A 19,135-nucleotide genomic window follows, 5' to 3' on the forward strand; every position below is an offset into this window, starting at 1 on the left:
AACCAGGACTACTCCAGGACTAAACCAGGACTAAACCAGGTCTAAACCAGGACTAAATTAAGGACTACTCCAGGACTAAACCAGGACTACTCCAGGACTAAACCAGGACTAAACCAGGTCTAAACCAGGACTAAACCAGGTCTAAACCAGGTCTAAACTAAGGACTACTCCAGGACTAAACCAGGACTACTCCAGGTTTAAACCAGGACTAAACTAAGGACTACACCAGGACTAAACCAGTACTAAACCAGTACTAAACCAGGACTAAACCAGGAATAAAACAGGACTGAACCAGGACTAAACCAGGAATAAAACAGGACTGAACCAGGACTAAACCAGGAATAAAACAGGACTGAACCAGGACTAATCTTGGACCTGAGAGTCTCGCTCTCAAGTCCGAGACCTGGTTGAGCGACGGTGGGTGACGGCTGCAGTCTACGCAGGCACACCTCTGGACCCGTCTTGTTTTAGTTCTGGTTTAGTCCTGGTTTAATCCTGTTTTAGTCTTGTTTTAGCCCTAGTTCAGTCCTGGTTCAGTCCTGGACCCTCATGTCTCAGGTCACTATAGGAAAGGACTGCAGATTTCATGAGCCTATGCAGTTTGTTTTCACTGTTGCCAATAGCTCTGGTTTGACATTTAAGTTGTAGCTATTTTATATTTGTTATTTTGTTCTATTTCACATTGGGAGAGGTGGGCGGACGGCGTACCCCCACATACCACGCCCACTACACCCCTCTGAATATAAGTTAACTCCAATGAACTGCCCTGTCCAACATGGCGGTTGCGTCTTCAATAAGTTGCTCTCTGCCCTTTCCAATATGGCGGCCGCTGCGGTTTCTCTAGCAGCTTCTATGTTTCTCCAGAGGCTCAGACAGAGGAGGCGGAGCTCTGCCGTCAGCAACAGCACCCTCCCCGACCTGGTACAGCCCGGCCCCTCCCCGCTGGTCTCACCCGGCGACGCACCCGGGGCTCAAGTAGGTGGAGCAGCAGTGCCCAAAAATACCCTCCAAAATCCCTGAGCCTGACTTGATTTTTTACCTGTTTTGGTAGTAAAATCATCCCCTCCTCCTGCTCCACACGTTTGGTTCTTTACCTGCATCCTTCCTGACCCTGAAGAATGGATTTTGTGTCTATTTATCTCAAATAGTTGTACAGTAAAAGTGGGACAAGTTGTTTATTGTGACAGAAGATGAGGAAATGTAAGATTATAGATAAAAGCTGCCAGTTTATTTCCAAAAAACTGTGAAAGTGACTGGAAGAGCAACAAGTCACACCATAAAACCTTTAATTTTTGCACAGAAAATGTATGTTATTGGGTTTATACTATTCTTGTGGCCCTTTGTTTCTATAAAGGACTAATCATGTTTTATAAATTGAAGCATGAAAACTGAACAGAATCAAAATTAAACCTTTTCCCAAATTCTTGCAGCCCTGTTCCTGCTCCACATTTGGTTCTTTTCCTGCTACCAAACCCTATTTACAAATCTGTTTTATATGTCAATACCTGCCTTGATGATGTTTGTAGAAGAGTAACTCAATAATTGTTGTATATTTTTTGTTGTGTTCAGTTCGGGACGAGCAGCAGCGGAGGGTCCAAAGCCTCGTTCACTCCTTTTGTGGATCCCAGAGTTTACGGGACATCTCCGACAGAGGAGGATGAGAAGAACTCTGCTGCAGGCAAGGAGTTTTTACAACTGTTTTCCCTTCTCATTTATTACATTTAATGAATCATGTATTGTTTTAGTAATATTTATTCTCCTATCGTCAAGACGGCAGTGCTTTAAATATTGTCTACTGCTCTTTATTTCGTTTATGCTCCAATTTTATTTTCTTGACTGATAATTAGAGTGAGATTCGGTAGCATCGTATTTCCATTTTGGTATGAATGAAAAAGGTCTGGAAGGTAGAAATCAGCTCCAAAGTTTTCAAGATGACGTTAGGAGTTAGTCGTTTTAGGTCAATGTTGTGATTTAAAATGTCCGAACTATAAAATAATGATGTGCAGGTGTCTAACTACGAGTTTATAACAGACAAAAACATAACGTAGCTTATCAATTTGTAACATTCTCTATCCACAAAAAACAAAAATGTATAGAGAGTTCAACATCTTCTGATAGGACATATAAACTACAAGATAATTATTTTTTCATAATAGCATTAGTGGCATTATTCAGTTTTAAAAGTGTGCTAGTCGTCAGTGAAAAGGTGCACTGTGTAACTTTTGGCTGTGATTTGCTTCTCCTTAATTTTGGGGAGGCGTGACCCGACTTTGTGTCTTTGTGTGGGATTTTGAAACCTCTGCGCTCTGCACTCTGTGTGACTCTGGGCTGCTCTGTCAGATCGTAACCACCAAACCACAGTAACAGTCAATAAAACATTGATAGACGGAGTGACGGACACAGAGGCGCAAGATACAAACTTAGGAAATAGTGAAAATAGTGAGAAGACTTTATACTCACCTCTCATAAAGTTGTAAATTTAACCTGCAGCATCTCATCTATATTATCCATAGAAATTGTCCTCTGCAAATAATGACATCCAGTCCAAACACCTCACTATATATCCAGTTTGAAGCGTTCTTTAAAAGTAATAAGGTGGAAGTAGTTCCTTACGTCTGTTTACGCTCGGATCGAGGTGAAGCTGCAGATTAGCGATAGTGACTCTTCTTCCTGTGAACTTTATCGTCAATATTTTATGCTTTAAAAATCATCTATCTGAAGTATTGCACTATGTTTCACAAATAAAAATAACACAGTTTTGACTTGTATCTGAACTAGAAGTGCACAGCTCTGATCTTTTGAACATTTAAGAGTCTCAGAGCGAATCGTTTTACTGTAGAAACAGGAAACAGCCGACGCGATCGAGCTCACAACTTTTTATCCTGTGGTCCATGTTAAGTCTCATCAGATTCTCCTCGTGTCTGTGGTGTGAGCTTTTTGTCGCATGTTTAAAAATCGCTTAAGACCCGAAAAATAATGTTGTGTGTGTCAGCCTTAACCTGGTCTGATTTGGTCTCCACGAAGGTAGAAAGGTAGCCAGGCTGGGGCCATCTAGTGCCTCCGTTCAATTTCACTTCTCTCCAGTGACTAGATCAGGAATTAGAACACACTACGGTTCGCAAAAACCCCGGAAGTGCGAGTTTGGGCACCAGCTAATCAGCGAAGAGCCATATATTCTGAGTTGTCAACAATTCCCGAGATCGAGGATTTAAAGCCGGAATAAAGAGAATGTTTGGTGAATTTTATCAAGGGGAAAGACGTTATTGCCCTTCTTCCTACAGGTTTTGGGAAAAGCTTAATATACCAGTTAGAGGCACATTACATACATCACGACCAAATAGCAGCGATTGGTTAAATTCAAAAAGTACCTGCCTACCGTCAAACGAACGAATCCTAATGCTGCGAGGTCAGACGGTTTCTACGAAGTGAAACCGGGTGATGAATCAGGCTAGTAGAAAGGTACCACATTGTGAAACATTCCAGACAAAACAATAACATCACCATGGGGAAAATCATCTGACTGACCCTCTTCCAGAAAAGTCACGCAATGCAGCTTTAACCTCTCAAACACGCACAATAAATAATCAAACATCTGTCAATTTCTGCGCGCAGCGTTCGCAGACGAGCTCCTGAAGGCGGAGCTGGAGCAGGCGCGACTGAACGAAGCCAGGAAGATCTCCGTGGTGAACGTGAACCCCACAAACATCCGGCCCCACAGCGACACGCCGGAAATCAGGAAGTACAAGAAGCGCTTCAACTCCGAGATCCTCTGCGCCGCGCTGTGGGGTCAGGACACTACACACACACACACACACACACACACACACACACACACACACACACACACACACACACACACACACACACACACGCTTTAAGTTTTATTACTCGGCTGCAAAATAGAGTATCAGGATATTAAATTGCACACTCAAAATTGCACTAGACTTGTAGAAAGCCTTTTAAATAGCTGTATTATATTAGAGTCTGGACCATTTTCACTTATGTAGACTGGTTGGACTTTGAAAACTGACGTGTATAATAAAATGTACTGCTTAAAGGTCCTATAATATGCAAAACTGAGCTGTGTTATAATGCTTTTACCTCATAAAAACATAACTAGAGTTGTCAGTCAAAGCTCAAAACCCTCTTTTCCACCTTGTAATGTAATAAAGCAGTAGTTTTTTACCTATTCTAACTACGTTTTAGCTTTTGTTCAGTAAAGATTGGCAATTCCAGACCTGATTCTAGTGAAAAACTCAGCCTTAATATGCAGGTTTTTGTATTAAACATGTGTGAATGAAACAAAACACAACTCCAGGTCTGTTTGTGATGAGGAAACAACATTATAATCTAGAAGAGAGTGTAAAATAAACCCTTTAAACTCCCCTCGTGTTTGCCCAGGTGTGAATCTGTTGGTGGGCACAGAGAACGGGCTGATGCTGCTGGACCGGAGCGGACAGGGTAAAGTCTATAACCTCATCAACAGGAGGCGCTTTCAGCAGATGGACGTCCTGGAGGGGCTCAACGTCCTCGTCACCATCTCAGGTACACGCCGACTCATGCAGATTTAAGATATGCAAGATATTTTATTGTATTGAAAGAACAAAAATGTGGCTGTTTGCTGCAGGTGTTCCAATCAGTAGGAGCAGGTAGAGGTGCTCTTGGAAAAAGGATCAAAACTCAAACACAAGGGATTCCAGGCACTCCAATAAAGTAGAAAAAGTAAAAAATCGCACAAGGAAAAATATAGTTAAAAGACCTTTATTTGAATGAAATAAAGGCCTTTTAACTATTTAACTATACTTTTCCTCGTGTGATTTTTTACTTTTTCTACTTGTTTGGTGTGCCTGGAATCCGTTGTGTTTGAGTTTTTCTTGTATGTTCTGATCTATTTATCTGTGTCGTTGATTTATTACGTCTTATGTTTATGTTATTAACTGAGAACCACTGAGGAGAAGCTTTTAAAATGTTATTATGGCGCTTGTGCAATGACAATAAAGGCTTTCTGAACAGTATGTAACCTGTGCTCTCACAGTTTTAAGTGTTACTACAATTTTATTTAAGTTAATGTCATATTTTTTAATTTGAGCAAGTGGTTACACATTTGCCACGTTTACATGAGAGCTTAATTCTGAAAAACATTAATTCCGTTTTAAAAAGACCCATGTAAACACTCCTAATGAGAATGATTATTTGGAATTAAACTTAATTCTGAAGTAAGTGGGTGGTTTGTTCCGATTTTAAAGCTGAATTCATTTATTCCTCGATCATATAAACGTTTATGCTTCTTGAAAATAATTCCAGTCATTCAGCGCATGCTCGTTGGGTCATCCTTCTGACGCGATCCGGACGATCCGGCTCCACCAGTCCTCACTTCTGACTTTCATCCACTGCTCTTTGGATTTGCGAGCGGGATGCGGGAGTGGGCTGAGGTGGGCTGGTTCCTTCTCCGACACTCTTCCCGTCTCCTCCTCAGCTGACAGACGTAAAGCGTGATGAGAGAATTTTTGAGCTGCTGTTCAGTCACTGGAACGACTGCAAAAAAAGTTTGGATCGTGTTTGTGTCCGTGGCGTAACGACAAACCGAGATGACAAAAAAAAAAAGCCGGTAGCAGCTGAAGTGTGTGTTTTCTTCCGGTCGACGTAAATACGTTTGTGTCTCTGTCCAATCAGAACCCTTCCCCAACCCCAGACGTTGAGCGGAATTAAACAAAGGCGATTTAACGTGTTGTAAACTCGAAGGAGAATATTTTAATTCTAAACTATTTAATTCAGAACAATAAATTCGGAATTAAAAAGCATCATGTAAACGTGGCCAGTACAACATAAAGACCACAATCACAACTGAGCTTGGGTTTCCAGAGCCTCAACCTGCAGACACATGGAGGACACATACAAGATTTTCTCATTCTAAGTATATGCACAGGCCTCATGTGAAAGCTCAGAACCTCCAGAATTCCCTCACTGAGCTGCAGAGGTTGCACTAGCACTGATAAAATATTGGCTATAAGTGCTTGGGTTTAGGTAATGACGAATCAGATCAGAGAGAGACATTTTAAGTTTAAACCAACTGGATTTCAGCTTTGAAACGTTCAACTTAGAGACTCATTCTGCTTTCTAATTGGATATTTGTGTTGAGAACCAAAACACCAAATTATAACATTTCAACCAGTGTTTTTGTATTTAAGAATCAATATCAGTAAGAGCAATATTTGATTTGAACATGTTTACATCATATCCCGGGACACAGAAAGGCCATGGACATTTCACATTTTTACCATTTGCAGTCAGATATTTTAGTGATATTCCCATATTGTGATTCACTTTTCAGAAAACCACCAGTTATTGAAGCACAACATTTGACTCCAGCAAAACTAAACTGTGTGTCTGTGTGATTTTTTTAGGGAAGAAGAACAAGCTGCGTGTGTACTACCTGTCCTGGCTCCGAAACAGGATCCTCCACAACGACCCCGAGGTGGAGAAGAAGCAGGGCTGGATCACTGTGGGCGAGCTGGAGGGATGCGTCCATTATAAAGTCGGTACGTGCGCTTAAAGGCACTCTGTGTAACTTTTCCAGCGCACAGTCCAGTGGGATGTTCCTACAGATCTTGTGTTTATTCAGTTAAAGGAGTTTTTTATTTCTCAAAACTACGACATAAAAAGAGAGGGATGGAGCTCACTCAGTACAATCGTCTGTGCAGTCAACATTTCATTTCTGGTGAGGTAAAATGAATAAATGAAATGATATATACCAAAAGTATTTTCTCACTGGTGTATCGGCACAGAATCCACCCACCCTCCGTCCTCACTTTCTCCGGCAAGGAATCCCCCCCACCTATTTCCACTGTCCCGTTTACTTCCCCTGGCTGTTATCAGGAACAGATGTGATGAGTTGTTGATCAACAAAGATCTCACGCATCCTGGTACAAAATATTTATATGCTTCCAACCCCGTGTAGGTTTTCAGTTCCTGGTTAGTGTAGGACAATGTCGAATGAATTAAGTAAAGTAAGTAAGTTAAGTTTTGTAAATATCTGGATACTAAAGGTTGTGCACAGAGCGAGCGTTGATTAGACAAAGAGCTCCATTGGAATTAGATCAGGATCTGGATCCAGTCAAGTGGTAACGGAGGGAAACAGGGGCAGATTTTTTACATTCAAATGTCTCTTATTCAGAAACTAGAGGGACTATTGAAATAAGTAAAGTATCAGAATGTAGGAAAGAGTTAACACTCCAACAGGGTCAAGTTAAACCTGTGATATTCTTTCAAGTTGTTGACAAAAAAAATTTTTAAAACTCATGTTGGTAACAGGAGGGAATGAAATATGCAGCACTTTTTGGGCAATAAATACAAACAGTGATAACTAGCTTGGTTCTCATTTACATATCCTTAACAAACTGGTTTGAATATTTGCTTCATATAGTTTTCTACCATATGGTACAAGATTAGGTTGAAAAACCTCTTACTTTTTGAGTAATGAGATTATTTATTAAGAAAGGTCATGGTAACGGAGGGAAAAAGTAACAGAGGGAAAATTGTACAAACAAGTAGAAGGTGCATGATTTTACATAATTTGTCAACTTTTTTCTTCCAAATACTTTAATAACTTTTTTTTTTGAAAAATCATGTATCTTCATCAACAGTTCAAAGATGGAATAACACAAGATATGATGAAATACATCCATTTATTTACATGATTTGCAGGTCTTTGAAATTTGGGAAGTAATTTTTGTTCCATGTTTCATACATGGTCTGTTTAAAAAACGTATGTAACTTTAGAACCAAAAATGGTAGAGAAAAAATGTAAACAGTTTCATAAACTAGAGTACATATGTATCTGTTGAATACATTTTTATATCAGATGCATTAACTTGAATTTTTGGCCTTGCTGTTTACTTCTGCTTGACCGGACCCATCTATTTCACAAACCAGGAGGACGACTTTAGCTTTATACCTTCTAATGACACTGACCTAACGAGCTGGCGATTTCGGACAGTTTTATGTCGTTCACGCTGTTTAAAGTCACCATGATTATACTTAAATAAACTGAATAATCACAGTCTTGACCTCCAATATGGCTGCCAAACATTAAATCATGTCACGCAAATCCTTAATTGTCCCACTCTTAACTTTACTCGTCCCTCTTTTCAACAGTAAAGTACGAGAGGATCAAATTCTTGGTGATTGCTCTGAAAAACGCGGTGGAGATTTACGCCTGGGCCCCAAAACCTTACCACAAGTTCATGGCCTTCAAGGTAAGAACCACTAGAAACAAACATAATCTGCGTTAGTGTACTTACTGTGTTATATAACTGTGTGTGATTTCAGTCCTTCACCGACCTGCAGCACCGCCCCCTGCTGGTCGACCTCACGGTGGAGGAGGGCCAGAGGTTAAAGGTCATCTACGGCTCCACTGTCGGTTTCCATGTGATCGACGTGGACTCTGGAAACCCCTATGACATCTACATCCCCTCACATGTGAGAGCGCGGTCAATATATGGGATTTTATATGTTGTGCGGAACAAAAGTAGCTCTCAACCACGGATCTATTAAAAATCACATGGTCCGTCACATTCGTGTTTCTATGGAAATGTCATTGCTCTGCTCAGAATGTCCCACAGTATGATATTAAACAGATTTATTTACATTTATTCAATTACAGGTAGTTTTATATCACAAAAACAACTAGGAAAAACAAACATTCTGACTGTGAGCGGGGTCGCCTCTCCACAGACCTGCCCTGTAACTCTGGTTTGGTCTTCATGATGATAGAAAGGTTTAATGCCATACTGTGAAACATTTCAGATGAAGCAAATGCAAATATCTCTGTGAAGAAAAGTATTTGACGAATCCTTCACCAGAAAAGTTACAAAATGCACTTTTACATTTTTAAGATTTTTAAGCTTTGTCCTAAACCAGTTTAAAACAGACAACAGAATTTAATATGTACATATACCTGATTTATTATGGCACTCTCTATATTTAAAAACTTTTTAGAAACTCAAGACTATTGTGGATACTCGTCTGAACAGGTATCAGTCCTGAAAAAAGAACATAAATAATAAACCAATTTGAAAAGTGGAATAATTTTAGACCAGACCTGGGCATTGTACAGCTCCTGGGTCACATACGGTCCTTTGGTTGACTCTGACCGGCCCTTTTAAACTAATCTGGAATTACAAAATAAACATAGTTTATAATTTTACCTCATGCATGGACTAAAGCTGCATTGCTTTTATTTTATTTTAGGTGTTTTTAAATGACATTTTTTGTAAAGCAACCTCACTTTTTCATTGTTTAGTCATAACATAAAGCAGGGGTGTCAAACTCAAATTCACAGAGGGCCAAAATTACAACTTAAATATTTATTGAAAAATTTCAACAACATCTGCATGTTTTCTTTCTAATGTTAAACCTTTTCTTATTAAAATAAATGTTTAATAATAGTTTTGCTTAAACATTGAATTCAGAACAAGTATAATATAAAATAATGACTAAAATTTTAAATAATGTCTCTATAGCCTTTCTGTAGCTTTTCAGCTCCTCTTAAATGTTTTTAAGTGTTTTTTTCACAAGTCAACAATCAAAAATAACAACTTCCTTCAGTGAAAATCCAATCTTTCAACTATGAACAGTTAAAAATCATAAAGAAAACATTCATCCAAGCTCAGTTTGCTCGACTATGATTTACTCTGATACACATGGGTCCAAAGCAGAAACAAATACTCAGCATCTCTTCTTAGATACAAGTTCATCAAAGTAGTAGTAGTAGTAGTATTAGTAGCCAGCGGGCCAACTCTCATACATATTTGAGGTGAACTCGCAGGCCACATATAATTATATTGTGGGCTAAATTTCAGTTTGACTTGTCTGACATAAACTCTTTCTAGTCTTACAGCTTGTCAAAACAATGATATTTACAGCTTTTTATAAAGAAATACAGTTTATATTATGCAGAATTGAGTTAAGCATTTTGGCCTTACATAATATTTTCTGTTTCTCATATGGCCCCATGGGAAAAAAAACACCCACCCCTGTTTTAGAATGATCTTAGTCAACATCAGCACATGTATAAAATCCTCTGTACTTTTATTTGATTGTTTTTCTGTCTCTGTGCAGATCCAGGGCCAGGTGACGCCTCACGCCATCGTGATTCTGCCCAAGACTGACGGGATGGAGATGCTGCTGTGTTACGAGGACGAGGGGGTTTACGTGAACACCTACGGGAGGATCACTAAAGACGTGGTGCTGCAGTGGGGAGAGATGCCCACCTCTGTCGGTACGGTTACAAACTCAAAACTTTACTGGGGTTATGTGGCTCCTCTATAAGCTCTGTACAAATAAATATACCGTATTTTTTGGACTATAATTCGCACTTTTTTCATGGTTTGGGTGTTTCCTGCAACTTATACTTTGGGTGTGACTTATATATAAACATTTTCAGACTTGACAGCCGTGAGAGGATCTAGTCTTGTGTGTCAGTATCTAGTACTCCTATTACTCCAGTACCACTGTCACTTCGCTCTCTACTGCGCATGCCTCCTGTAGAAAAAAATCGCTGTCTTGCCACAAATAGTGAAATATTCAGCCGAAAACTGTAATCGAGCAGCAGAAAGAAGGTTTGGAGTGAGTGAGAAACTTGTGAGTGACTGGCAGAAAGCGGGGAGGGAGAAAAAGGCTTCACGGGAACCGGGAGGATGCACCATGCAGCTTCCCTTTGAAGTCACTGGATGAATCGACAAACTTCAATGACAATCGAAACCATCCTGTCGGGATTCAGAAAGACCGGAATAATTCTAACTGGAACTGATGCTGAGTCTGACGACAGCTACACAGAAGAGGAAGCAGCGCTCTGTTTACCTCATGGATCTACGGTTTACCTCCGGAGGTTGTGCAGAAGTGACACTGAGGAGAAGAATTCAATGGATTTAGTGATTTGGAGTGAAATCGTGAGTTTGGTAAACTTATGTTCTGTTGTTTATGCTATAATTATCTGAATAACTGTTCATATGTTATGTTAACATATTAACGCCTATTCAGCCTGTTTTTCTCTGTTCTATTTTTATTACTAGAACTTGCCTTTCAAGATGATTTTATAAAATACATTTCCCCAAAAAGTGCAACTTATAGTCTGGTGCAACTTATATATGTGTTTTTCTTCTTCATTGCTTATTTTTTGGCTGGTGCGACCCCGGAGCGATTTATAGTCCGAAAAATACGGTATTTTTTATATGTTTCCTAAAACACATTACAGTCAGCTTAACTTTATTGACATCAAACTAATACAAATAGAAGATTAGATTTGTTTTTTTAAAGGTTAATTGGAGATAAGAAGACATTTATTTGCACCAGAACAGGTTACTTTGCAGTGTTGGCAAAGCAAAGTATTCAGGAGTTTCAATCAAGCGATAAGTTCTTGACTTAAAGGATTTTGTTTGTTCTCTAACCCAAATCACGGAGGAATTTTTATGCCTGAAACCATTAATCAGACAAAAAATGACCAATACGCAAAACACTAAAGCATTTTTCATTATACCGACATAATTAAATACATAAATACACCTTCCCATTCTCAAGAAACTAAGCAGATTATAGTTATTATAGTTATTAGTTTGTTATTATTATAGTTGTTGTGCCTAGACATAGACATTACCTCCACTTTGAGTTTGGAGTAAATAACGCACAAAATTAAGCAAATTAAACGTGTGGAAAAGCGCTATATAAGACTAAGGCATAAAATAACTACTGTATTATTTTATACTGTCAGAAGTTCGATGCAAACAGGGAATACTAGATAATAGGGGTGTGCAAAAATATCGGAATATCGATATATCGTATCGTTTAATGTGATGATACAGTATCAATATCGTGGGCTACTGTATCGATATATCACCAAGAGTATTTTTAAGTGTGTTTTACTAAATTATTTTGTTACAGTGCTACAGTTTTGTTGCATGTGGAGTGAAAGGAAACTCATTTATGCGACACATTTAACATTTTGACACTGTTTTGAGGATTAAAGTGTTTGTGTTTCATATGAATTATGCACATGAAGTGGTTTAACAAACACTTTTAGTATCACAGCCATGATTTAGCCTTTATTTTTTATTGAACTGTATCAAATCGATTTGAAATATATCATATTGAATTGAAAGTGCGCTGTATTGAGGTGTGTATCTTATCGGCAACTTCTTAATGATACCCAGCCCTACTAAATAATATATGACAAATGTGGAAAATAAATTGACTTATTTGTGTTTTGTGTGTGTGTTTCAGCCTACATCCACTCGAACCAGATCATGGGCTGGGGGGAGAAGGCCATAGAGATCAGGTCTGTGGAGACGGGGCACCTGGACGGAGTGTTCATGCACAAAAGAGCTCAGAGACTCAAGTTTCTGTCAGAGAGGAACGACAAAGTGAGTAACACACACGGGACTAGACTGGAAAACATCTCACGCTGGCTTGTACTAATAATGATAATGCATAATATACTGCTTTTTCAATATACTCAAGGTCTTAAATACAAACATTTTATTTTCATTAACTCCTTTGAGCCACTCGTTTCATTGCTTGTAGAAATATTCTTCTGAAGGTAAGGAGACCGGAGGAAATACTGTATCTTTCCTTTTCTCCCCATCTCCCTCTCGTTTCTCCTCTTCTCTCTTTCTGTGGATGGACAGGAGAGCGTAGGAAATATTTCTCCTTTTCTCTCACTTTTTCTCTCTCTTTCTCTCTTTGGACATATGTGGACAGGAAACCGAAGGAAATATCTCTCTCTTCTCTCCCTCTCTTTTCACCCTCTCTGATTCTTACCCCTCTCTCCTTTTCTCTTCTCTCTCTCCTTCTTTCTTTCTCTTTCTCTCTCCCTCTCTCTGGACATATGTGGATAAGAGAGTGTAGGAAATATTTCTCCTTTTCTCCCTCTTTTTCGCTCTCCTCTCTCTTCTCTCTCTCTCTCTCCCTCTCTCTCTGGACATGTGTGGACAGGAGATTGGCAGAAATATCTCTCTCTCTCTCTCTCTCTCTATTTCTCTTCTTTCTCTCTTTCTCCTCTCTCCTTCTGTTTGGATATATGTGGACAGGAAACCAAAGGAAATATCTCTCTCTTCTCTCCCTCGTTTTTCACTCCCTCTTATCCCGACCTGTCTCTCCATTTCTCTTCTCTCCTTCTTTTTCCCTCTGCTTCTCTCTCCCTCTCTCTGGACATATGTGGACAGGAGACCGAAGGAAATATTCCTCTCTTCTTTCCCTCTTTTTTCACCCCCTCTGATCCCAACCAGTCTCTCCATTTCTCGTCTCTCTCTCTCTTTCTCTTTCTCATTCTTCTCCCTCTTGTTTCTCTTTCTCTCTTCTCTCCCTCTCTCTGGACATACGTAGACAGGAGACCGGAGGAAATATCTCTCTTCTCTCCCTCTCTTTTCACCCCCTCTGATCCCCTACCCCTCGCTTAATTTCTCTCCCTCTTTCTCCCTCTCTCTGGACATATCTGGACAGGAGACAATAGGAAATAATTCTCCTCCTTTTTCTCCTCCTTTTTCTCTCTCCCTCTCTTCTCTCCCTCTCTTTGGATATACAGTATGTTAAGGGAAACGGTAGGTCTAATTTATATTGAAAATTTCAGTCAGTGTTGGCCATTTAAAGAGAAATTTAAAAAATATTGTTGTATGACCACAGCCAAATACAAAATAAACCAATTTAATTCTTTGTAGCAAACCAGGGCTGTGCAATGAATTTAATTTTAATCAAGGTTTTAATAAAGATTCAGTCATTTCCAATCAGTCTTTTTTTAATCAAAAGGTCTCCAGACAATCCTCCGTCTGCACAAACATGTGGAGCAGAGTTCAGATTTTCGTGGACGTACGGTTAGATAAAGGTGCACTGTGTAACTTTTCTGGGAGAAAGTCCGCCACCTGCTTGATTCCTTTTGGATATTAATGTTTTTCTCCACATTGTTCAGCAGGATGGCGTTTAATTTAACAATCTCCATATAAACAAGTAGGCTACATGACAAGGCCAAGTTACAGGTCAGATCTGTGGAGAAGTGGGTCCATTAACAGTAACAATGCCCTGGAGATTTTATGTAGAGTTAGGACCTGTTTACACGAGAACGCTTGCATGTAAAAACGACAAAATATTTTATCAGAAGTGACTTTCATTTAGACCAGGCATGTCCGGGGGCCAAATGCGAGTTTTTCTTGGCCCTCAGGCTTCCAGGAGAATTAGCCCAAATGACCTTGCATCAATGAAAAATAAACCTTTTATTGCAAGTTTTTTTTGAAAATCTACTTTGAAAAAGCCAATATTTAATATTTAGAGTGTGGGTTTAAGGATCTTAGCTTGAATAAAGACTGATGGCTCATTCTAACGTGTTAAACCTGCACATATTTCAATTATTCACTGTATTGAGCCCCAGTTTAAGCCCTCGATCGGCCCTCTGCTTCGTCTGTGTTTACATATGTGGCCCTTGATGAAAAAAGTTTGGACACCCCTGGTTTAGACGGTGAAGGCGTTTTTGGGGCTTAAAAACGCAAAAATCTGAAACCACCCTCCAGAGTGGAAAAGTTGAATACACTCCGCCGTAGCGTTTCTGTCTACACTGCCCAAGACGCAAAACTCTGGTCACATCTGCTCACGTCGCTTACACATTTACGTCACATAACACTGGAACAACTTTGTGGGAGGAGCAGCTGATGAAAATGCGTGGCGTGAAAACTTCTGCATGTCCAAAGACGCCCATGTTGCTTTAAATACATACAACATACACAATCCAATTCCACACACTTTTGCGTCACTGTTTGCACGAAAACGCTCGTCTAAACGCGGAATAAAAAGTGACGACCCGACACCACTTTTCCGTCTTTTGTCCAGACCGTCATCGTATAAACGTAGCCTTAGATTTTTGTTGTTTGTGGAGGAAATTATGGCACTTGAAAACTTGCAGCCTTGCAGTTTCTGGCCAACATGTCAGGGCTGGAAAAATATCTGTTCTTTTTGTTCTGATGTTTTGCAATTGCTACTAAAACGCAATTTAGAACAGCTAATAATGCTTAACCCGCTCTTAAATCACACCTGTATTTTGTCTGATTATCTTTCTTTCTATATGTATGTACTTTTTTAAATTCTTTGTCTTTGAGGTTCTTTTAAATTTCAATTAAGAACGAAAAACAATAAAATGAGAAAAGAGTTTATTTCATTATTCCGATTTAGTGTCAAACAAAAAAACAGATTTCGACCTCTGTTTCCAATATTTAATTTAAAGTTTAATCCAAAGAACACCTATCAAGAAACTCAGTGCCAATTTTAATTTTGATATTTTGTCTTTCTCTACTTATATTGGTTTTATTCTAAAGCAAAATAACGAAATAATAAACAGTTTTCCCATTTTACTGTTTTTTGTTCTTAATTGAAATTCAAAAGAACGAATGGTACATGGACCCTTTGAGTGTTTAGAAAAGCGATATATAAATAAAATGTATTATTATTATTATTATTATTATTAATTTATGTTTTGCGATCTGTTTCCTTACAGGTTTTCTTTGCGTCAGTCCGGTCCGGAGGCAGTAGTCAAGTCTTCTTCATGACTCTGAACAGGAGCTCTATGATGAACTGGTAACGCGGCGATTCCGGCTGCGCTCGGACAAACTGACAAACGAAACGGCCGACGGCGGATCGCACGGCGGAGGACTGTGGGGGACTGTGTAAGAAAAAGAAAAAAAAAAGAGAGTGATTTTTTTTTTTTATGGAGGAAAACAACAAGCTGCTACGGGGAAGAGACGAGATCGCAGGCGAAACTTTAAAAAAAAAGTCTGTGGACTGCCTCTTTAGCCTTTGGAGAATTCTCTGTGTAGCTCAACATAAAGCCACTAAACGTTCACGCTGAGAGGAGCGGCGGCCGGTTTTGAGGACGTAATCAGGTCACGGGGCAAGGTCGTAGCTGTCAAAATGCTGAGTCGTGGCGATGTCGTAACTCTGCGTCCGTTCAATTAGCTACGGTGTTGTTTTAATATCGATGTTTGGCTTTTGTACAGTCCCTTTAACTTAAAAATTGTAAAACGTTTGACTGCACAAATGATTTTCAGACATAAATTACAATACATTTATCATTATAACGCTTAAAGAAACACTGTGTAACTTTTCTGGTGGATGGTACGCTGCCTGCTTTGCCTCGATTGTTCCGCAGTATGGTCTTAAACTTTTCTATTTTGCGTTTGTGTTTTAATTCCCTTGAAACACATAGATCTGACATGTAACTCTCTGTAACTCTTCACTCCAAATACGTGATGCCTCCAGGACAAGTTTAAAGCCATACTGTGAAACATTCCAGGCAAAGCTATAACATCTCCATGGAGACAAGCAGCTGGCAAAGTTACACAGTGCGACTTTACACAAAACAGTTATGATAGAAAATTACGTGCACCCACAGATATTATTATTATTATTTAAAGTCCTACTCTTAGTTCAAAAGTCTTTTAATTGCGCAAAAATACAATTAAAACAACAGATTTTGTGTCTCGCCAAATTTCCATCCACTAGGGCTTTAGTCGATTAAAGCTGCATTGTGTAACTTTTCTGGTGGAGGGTCCATCTTGTAGATCTTATTACTTTGTCTGGAATGTTCCACGGTATGTCATTAAAGCTTTGTATCCTCATGAAGATCAAACCAGACCAAGTTACAAGTTATTTTTGAGCTGTAAAACCACCTATAATTGAATAAATGTAAAGTAGAGCTGTTTAATGTCACACTGTGGAACATTCCAGGCAGAGCAGTGACATCTCCATAGAAACAAGAGGTAACAGGTGACCGAAAAGTTACACGGCACACCTTGAAGAAATTTTTGGTGGACTGAAGACGTGATTAAAAAAGAGTGCGTGGCAAAATCTCTCAAAACTCTTACTTATCTCTGTGTGTCTGACCCAAACTGCACTTACAAGACTTCACCAGCAGAGGGAGTTTGTGCAAAAACAGCCATTTATGCAGGAAAAAAGCACCAGGAAACACTGTATTTATATAAAGACAGATTAAACTCGTAAATCATTAGTTTATTCTGCCTTTTGACATACAAGCATTAATCTCCAAATTCTGCTATTGACCCATATAAATCCAGTGGTGGAAGAAGTATTCAGTTTTGTTACTTAAGTAAAAGTAAAAGTATCACATGAAGAAATCTACTTAAGTAAAAGTATTAATGTTCCTGTTTAAAAATGTACTTAAAGAGTAAAAAGTAAAAATATTTTGCAGAGAGTTTTAGAACAATTAAAGGATGAAATGTAATAAGTAATTTAGAGGATTTTAAGTAATTAAATTTGAGGATGGCTTACCTTGAACTAAAGAAGTTACATAGTGCAGCTTTAAAATAGAAACTTACACGTTACATTATCATCTAAATAAAATCAAACAAAACAAAACAAATACATATTTCAACCGATTAACTGACTAAAAGAAAAAAACAAAAAAAACAATCATAACCAGGATACTCAAAAAAAGATCATAAGCGGGATACTCCAAAAACCCGATCATAAAACCCGATCATAATCGGGACACTCAAAAAACCTGATCGTAAAACCCGATCAAAAGCTGGATATTCAAAAAAACTATCATAAAACGCAATCATAACCAGGGATACTCACAAAACCTGATCATAAAACTCGATCATAACCGGAATACTCAAAAAAACTATCATAAGCGGGATACTCTAAAAACCTGATCATAAAACCCGATCATAATCAGAATACTCAAAAGAATGATCATAAGCAGGATACTAAAAAAACCCGATCATAATCAGGATACTTAAAAAAAAAACTATCATAACTGGGATACTAAAAAAACCCGATCATAAAACCCGATCATAATCAGAATACTCAAAAGAATGATTAAAAGCAGGATACTAAAAAAAACCTATCATAATCAGATCAAAAAAAAATATCAAACTGGGATACTCAAAAAACCTGATCATAAAACCAGATCATAAGCAGATACTAAAAAACCCCGATCATAACCAGGATACAAAAAAAACCAATCATAACCGGGATACTAAAAAAACCCGATCATAAAACCCGATCATAACCGGGATACTCAAAAAACCTGATCATAAAACCCAATCAAAAGCAGGATATTCAAAAAAAACTATCATAAAACGCAATCATAACCGGGATACTCAAAAAACCGATCATAAAACTCGATCATAACCGGAATACTCAAAAAAACGATCATAACGGGATACTCAAAAAACCTGATCATAAAAGATCATAAGCAGGATACTAAAAAACCTCGATCATAAACCAGGATACAAAAAAAAAAAAAAGATCATAACCGGGATTCTAAAAACCCGATCAAAAATCATAAACGAAAAAACCTGATCTAAAACCCAATCTAAAGCAGGATATTCAAAAAAAACTATCATAAAAACGCAATCATAACCGGAATACTCAAAAAAAACGATCATAAGCGGGATACTCAAAAAAATATATATCATGAACCAGGATACTAAAAAAAAAAACGATCAAAACCAGGATATTGAAAAAACCTGATCATGACGGGGATACTCAAAAAACCCGATCATAAAACCCGATCACAACCAGATTTTGTGCTTGTATTTCGTAGCCATCGCCCGTACTCCTCTCGGCGTGAACCCGACCCATCACGTGCTGCTGCTCAAAAATTTTACATCTTGACTTTTTAAAGAAAAGTTTAAAACCTAAAAACTCTTCACCGTCATTAAGTGGAATTTTCAGACAGCTGTAGATAGTTACCATGGTTACCAGAGCGGCACAACTGCATTTTCACGCGGGGCAGTTTTTGACTTCGGAGGGTTGTTCCTTTCGCGACAGTTTTCGGTTCAAATTCACTGCAAAAATGTAAATATATTCACTGCTGTTAAAGATCGAATTTACAACGATAAGGGAAAAGAGGAGTCAACAGGTCTGGGTTACTGTATATTTAGTTTTTTTCGAGTCTCTCCGCGGCATCTTTTTGTGCTTTCGGGCGATCACCATGTTTGTTTTTTCGATTAGGCTGGACGTAGTTTGCTCGTCGATACTTGTCCCGATAAAATATGTTCGTTTTGGCGATCGGTTACTTGCTTAAAGGTGCACTGCGGAACTTTTCAGGTTGGGCCCGCGACCATGAATATACTTT

At 38.7% G+C, this 19,135-nt stretch overlaps 1 protein-coding gene across 1 annotated transcript in view; it reads left to right on the forward strand.

The window, feature by feature from the left end:
- Positions 1 to 17,838, forward strand: part of tnikb (TRAF2 and NCK interacting kinase b) — a 111,064-nt gene extending 93,226 nt beyond the window's left edge. Inside the window, exons 23-31 of the mRNA XM_055150928.1 lie at positions 1,570 to 1,678; positions 3,613 to 3,786; positions 4,402 to 4,545; positions 6,405 to 6,539; positions 8,155 to 8,255; positions 8,329 to 8,478; positions 10,120 to 10,279; positions 12,277 to 12,416; positions 15,530 to 17,838. Coding sequence (XP_055006903.1) covers positions 1,570 to 1,678; positions 3,613 to 3,786; positions 4,402 to 4,545; positions 6,405 to 6,539; positions 8,155 to 8,255; positions 8,329 to 8,478; positions 10,120 to 10,279; positions 12,277 to 12,416; positions 15,530 to 15,613 — 1,197 coding nt within the window. The 3' untranslated portion in view covers positions 15,614 to 17,838. The remainder of the gene's footprint in view (positions 1 to 1,569; positions 1,679 to 3,612; positions 3,787 to 4,401; positions 4,546 to 6,404; positions 6,540 to 8,154; positions 8,256 to 8,328; positions 8,479 to 10,119; positions 10,280 to 12,276; positions 12,417 to 15,529) is intronic.
- Positions 17,839 to 19,135: the final 1,297 nt, after the last annotated feature.

This window comes from Boleophthalmus pectinirostris, unplaced genomic scaffold, assembly GCF_026225935.1.
Source record: "Boleophthalmus pectinirostris isolate CB_2022bp ecotype Guang Dong unplaced genomic scaffold, ASM2622593v1 HiC_scaffold_15, whole genome shotgun sequence".
Taxonomy (NCBI): Eukaryota; Metazoa; Chordata; class Actinopteri; order Gobiiformes; family Gobiidae; genus Boleophthalmus; species Boleophthalmus pectinirostris.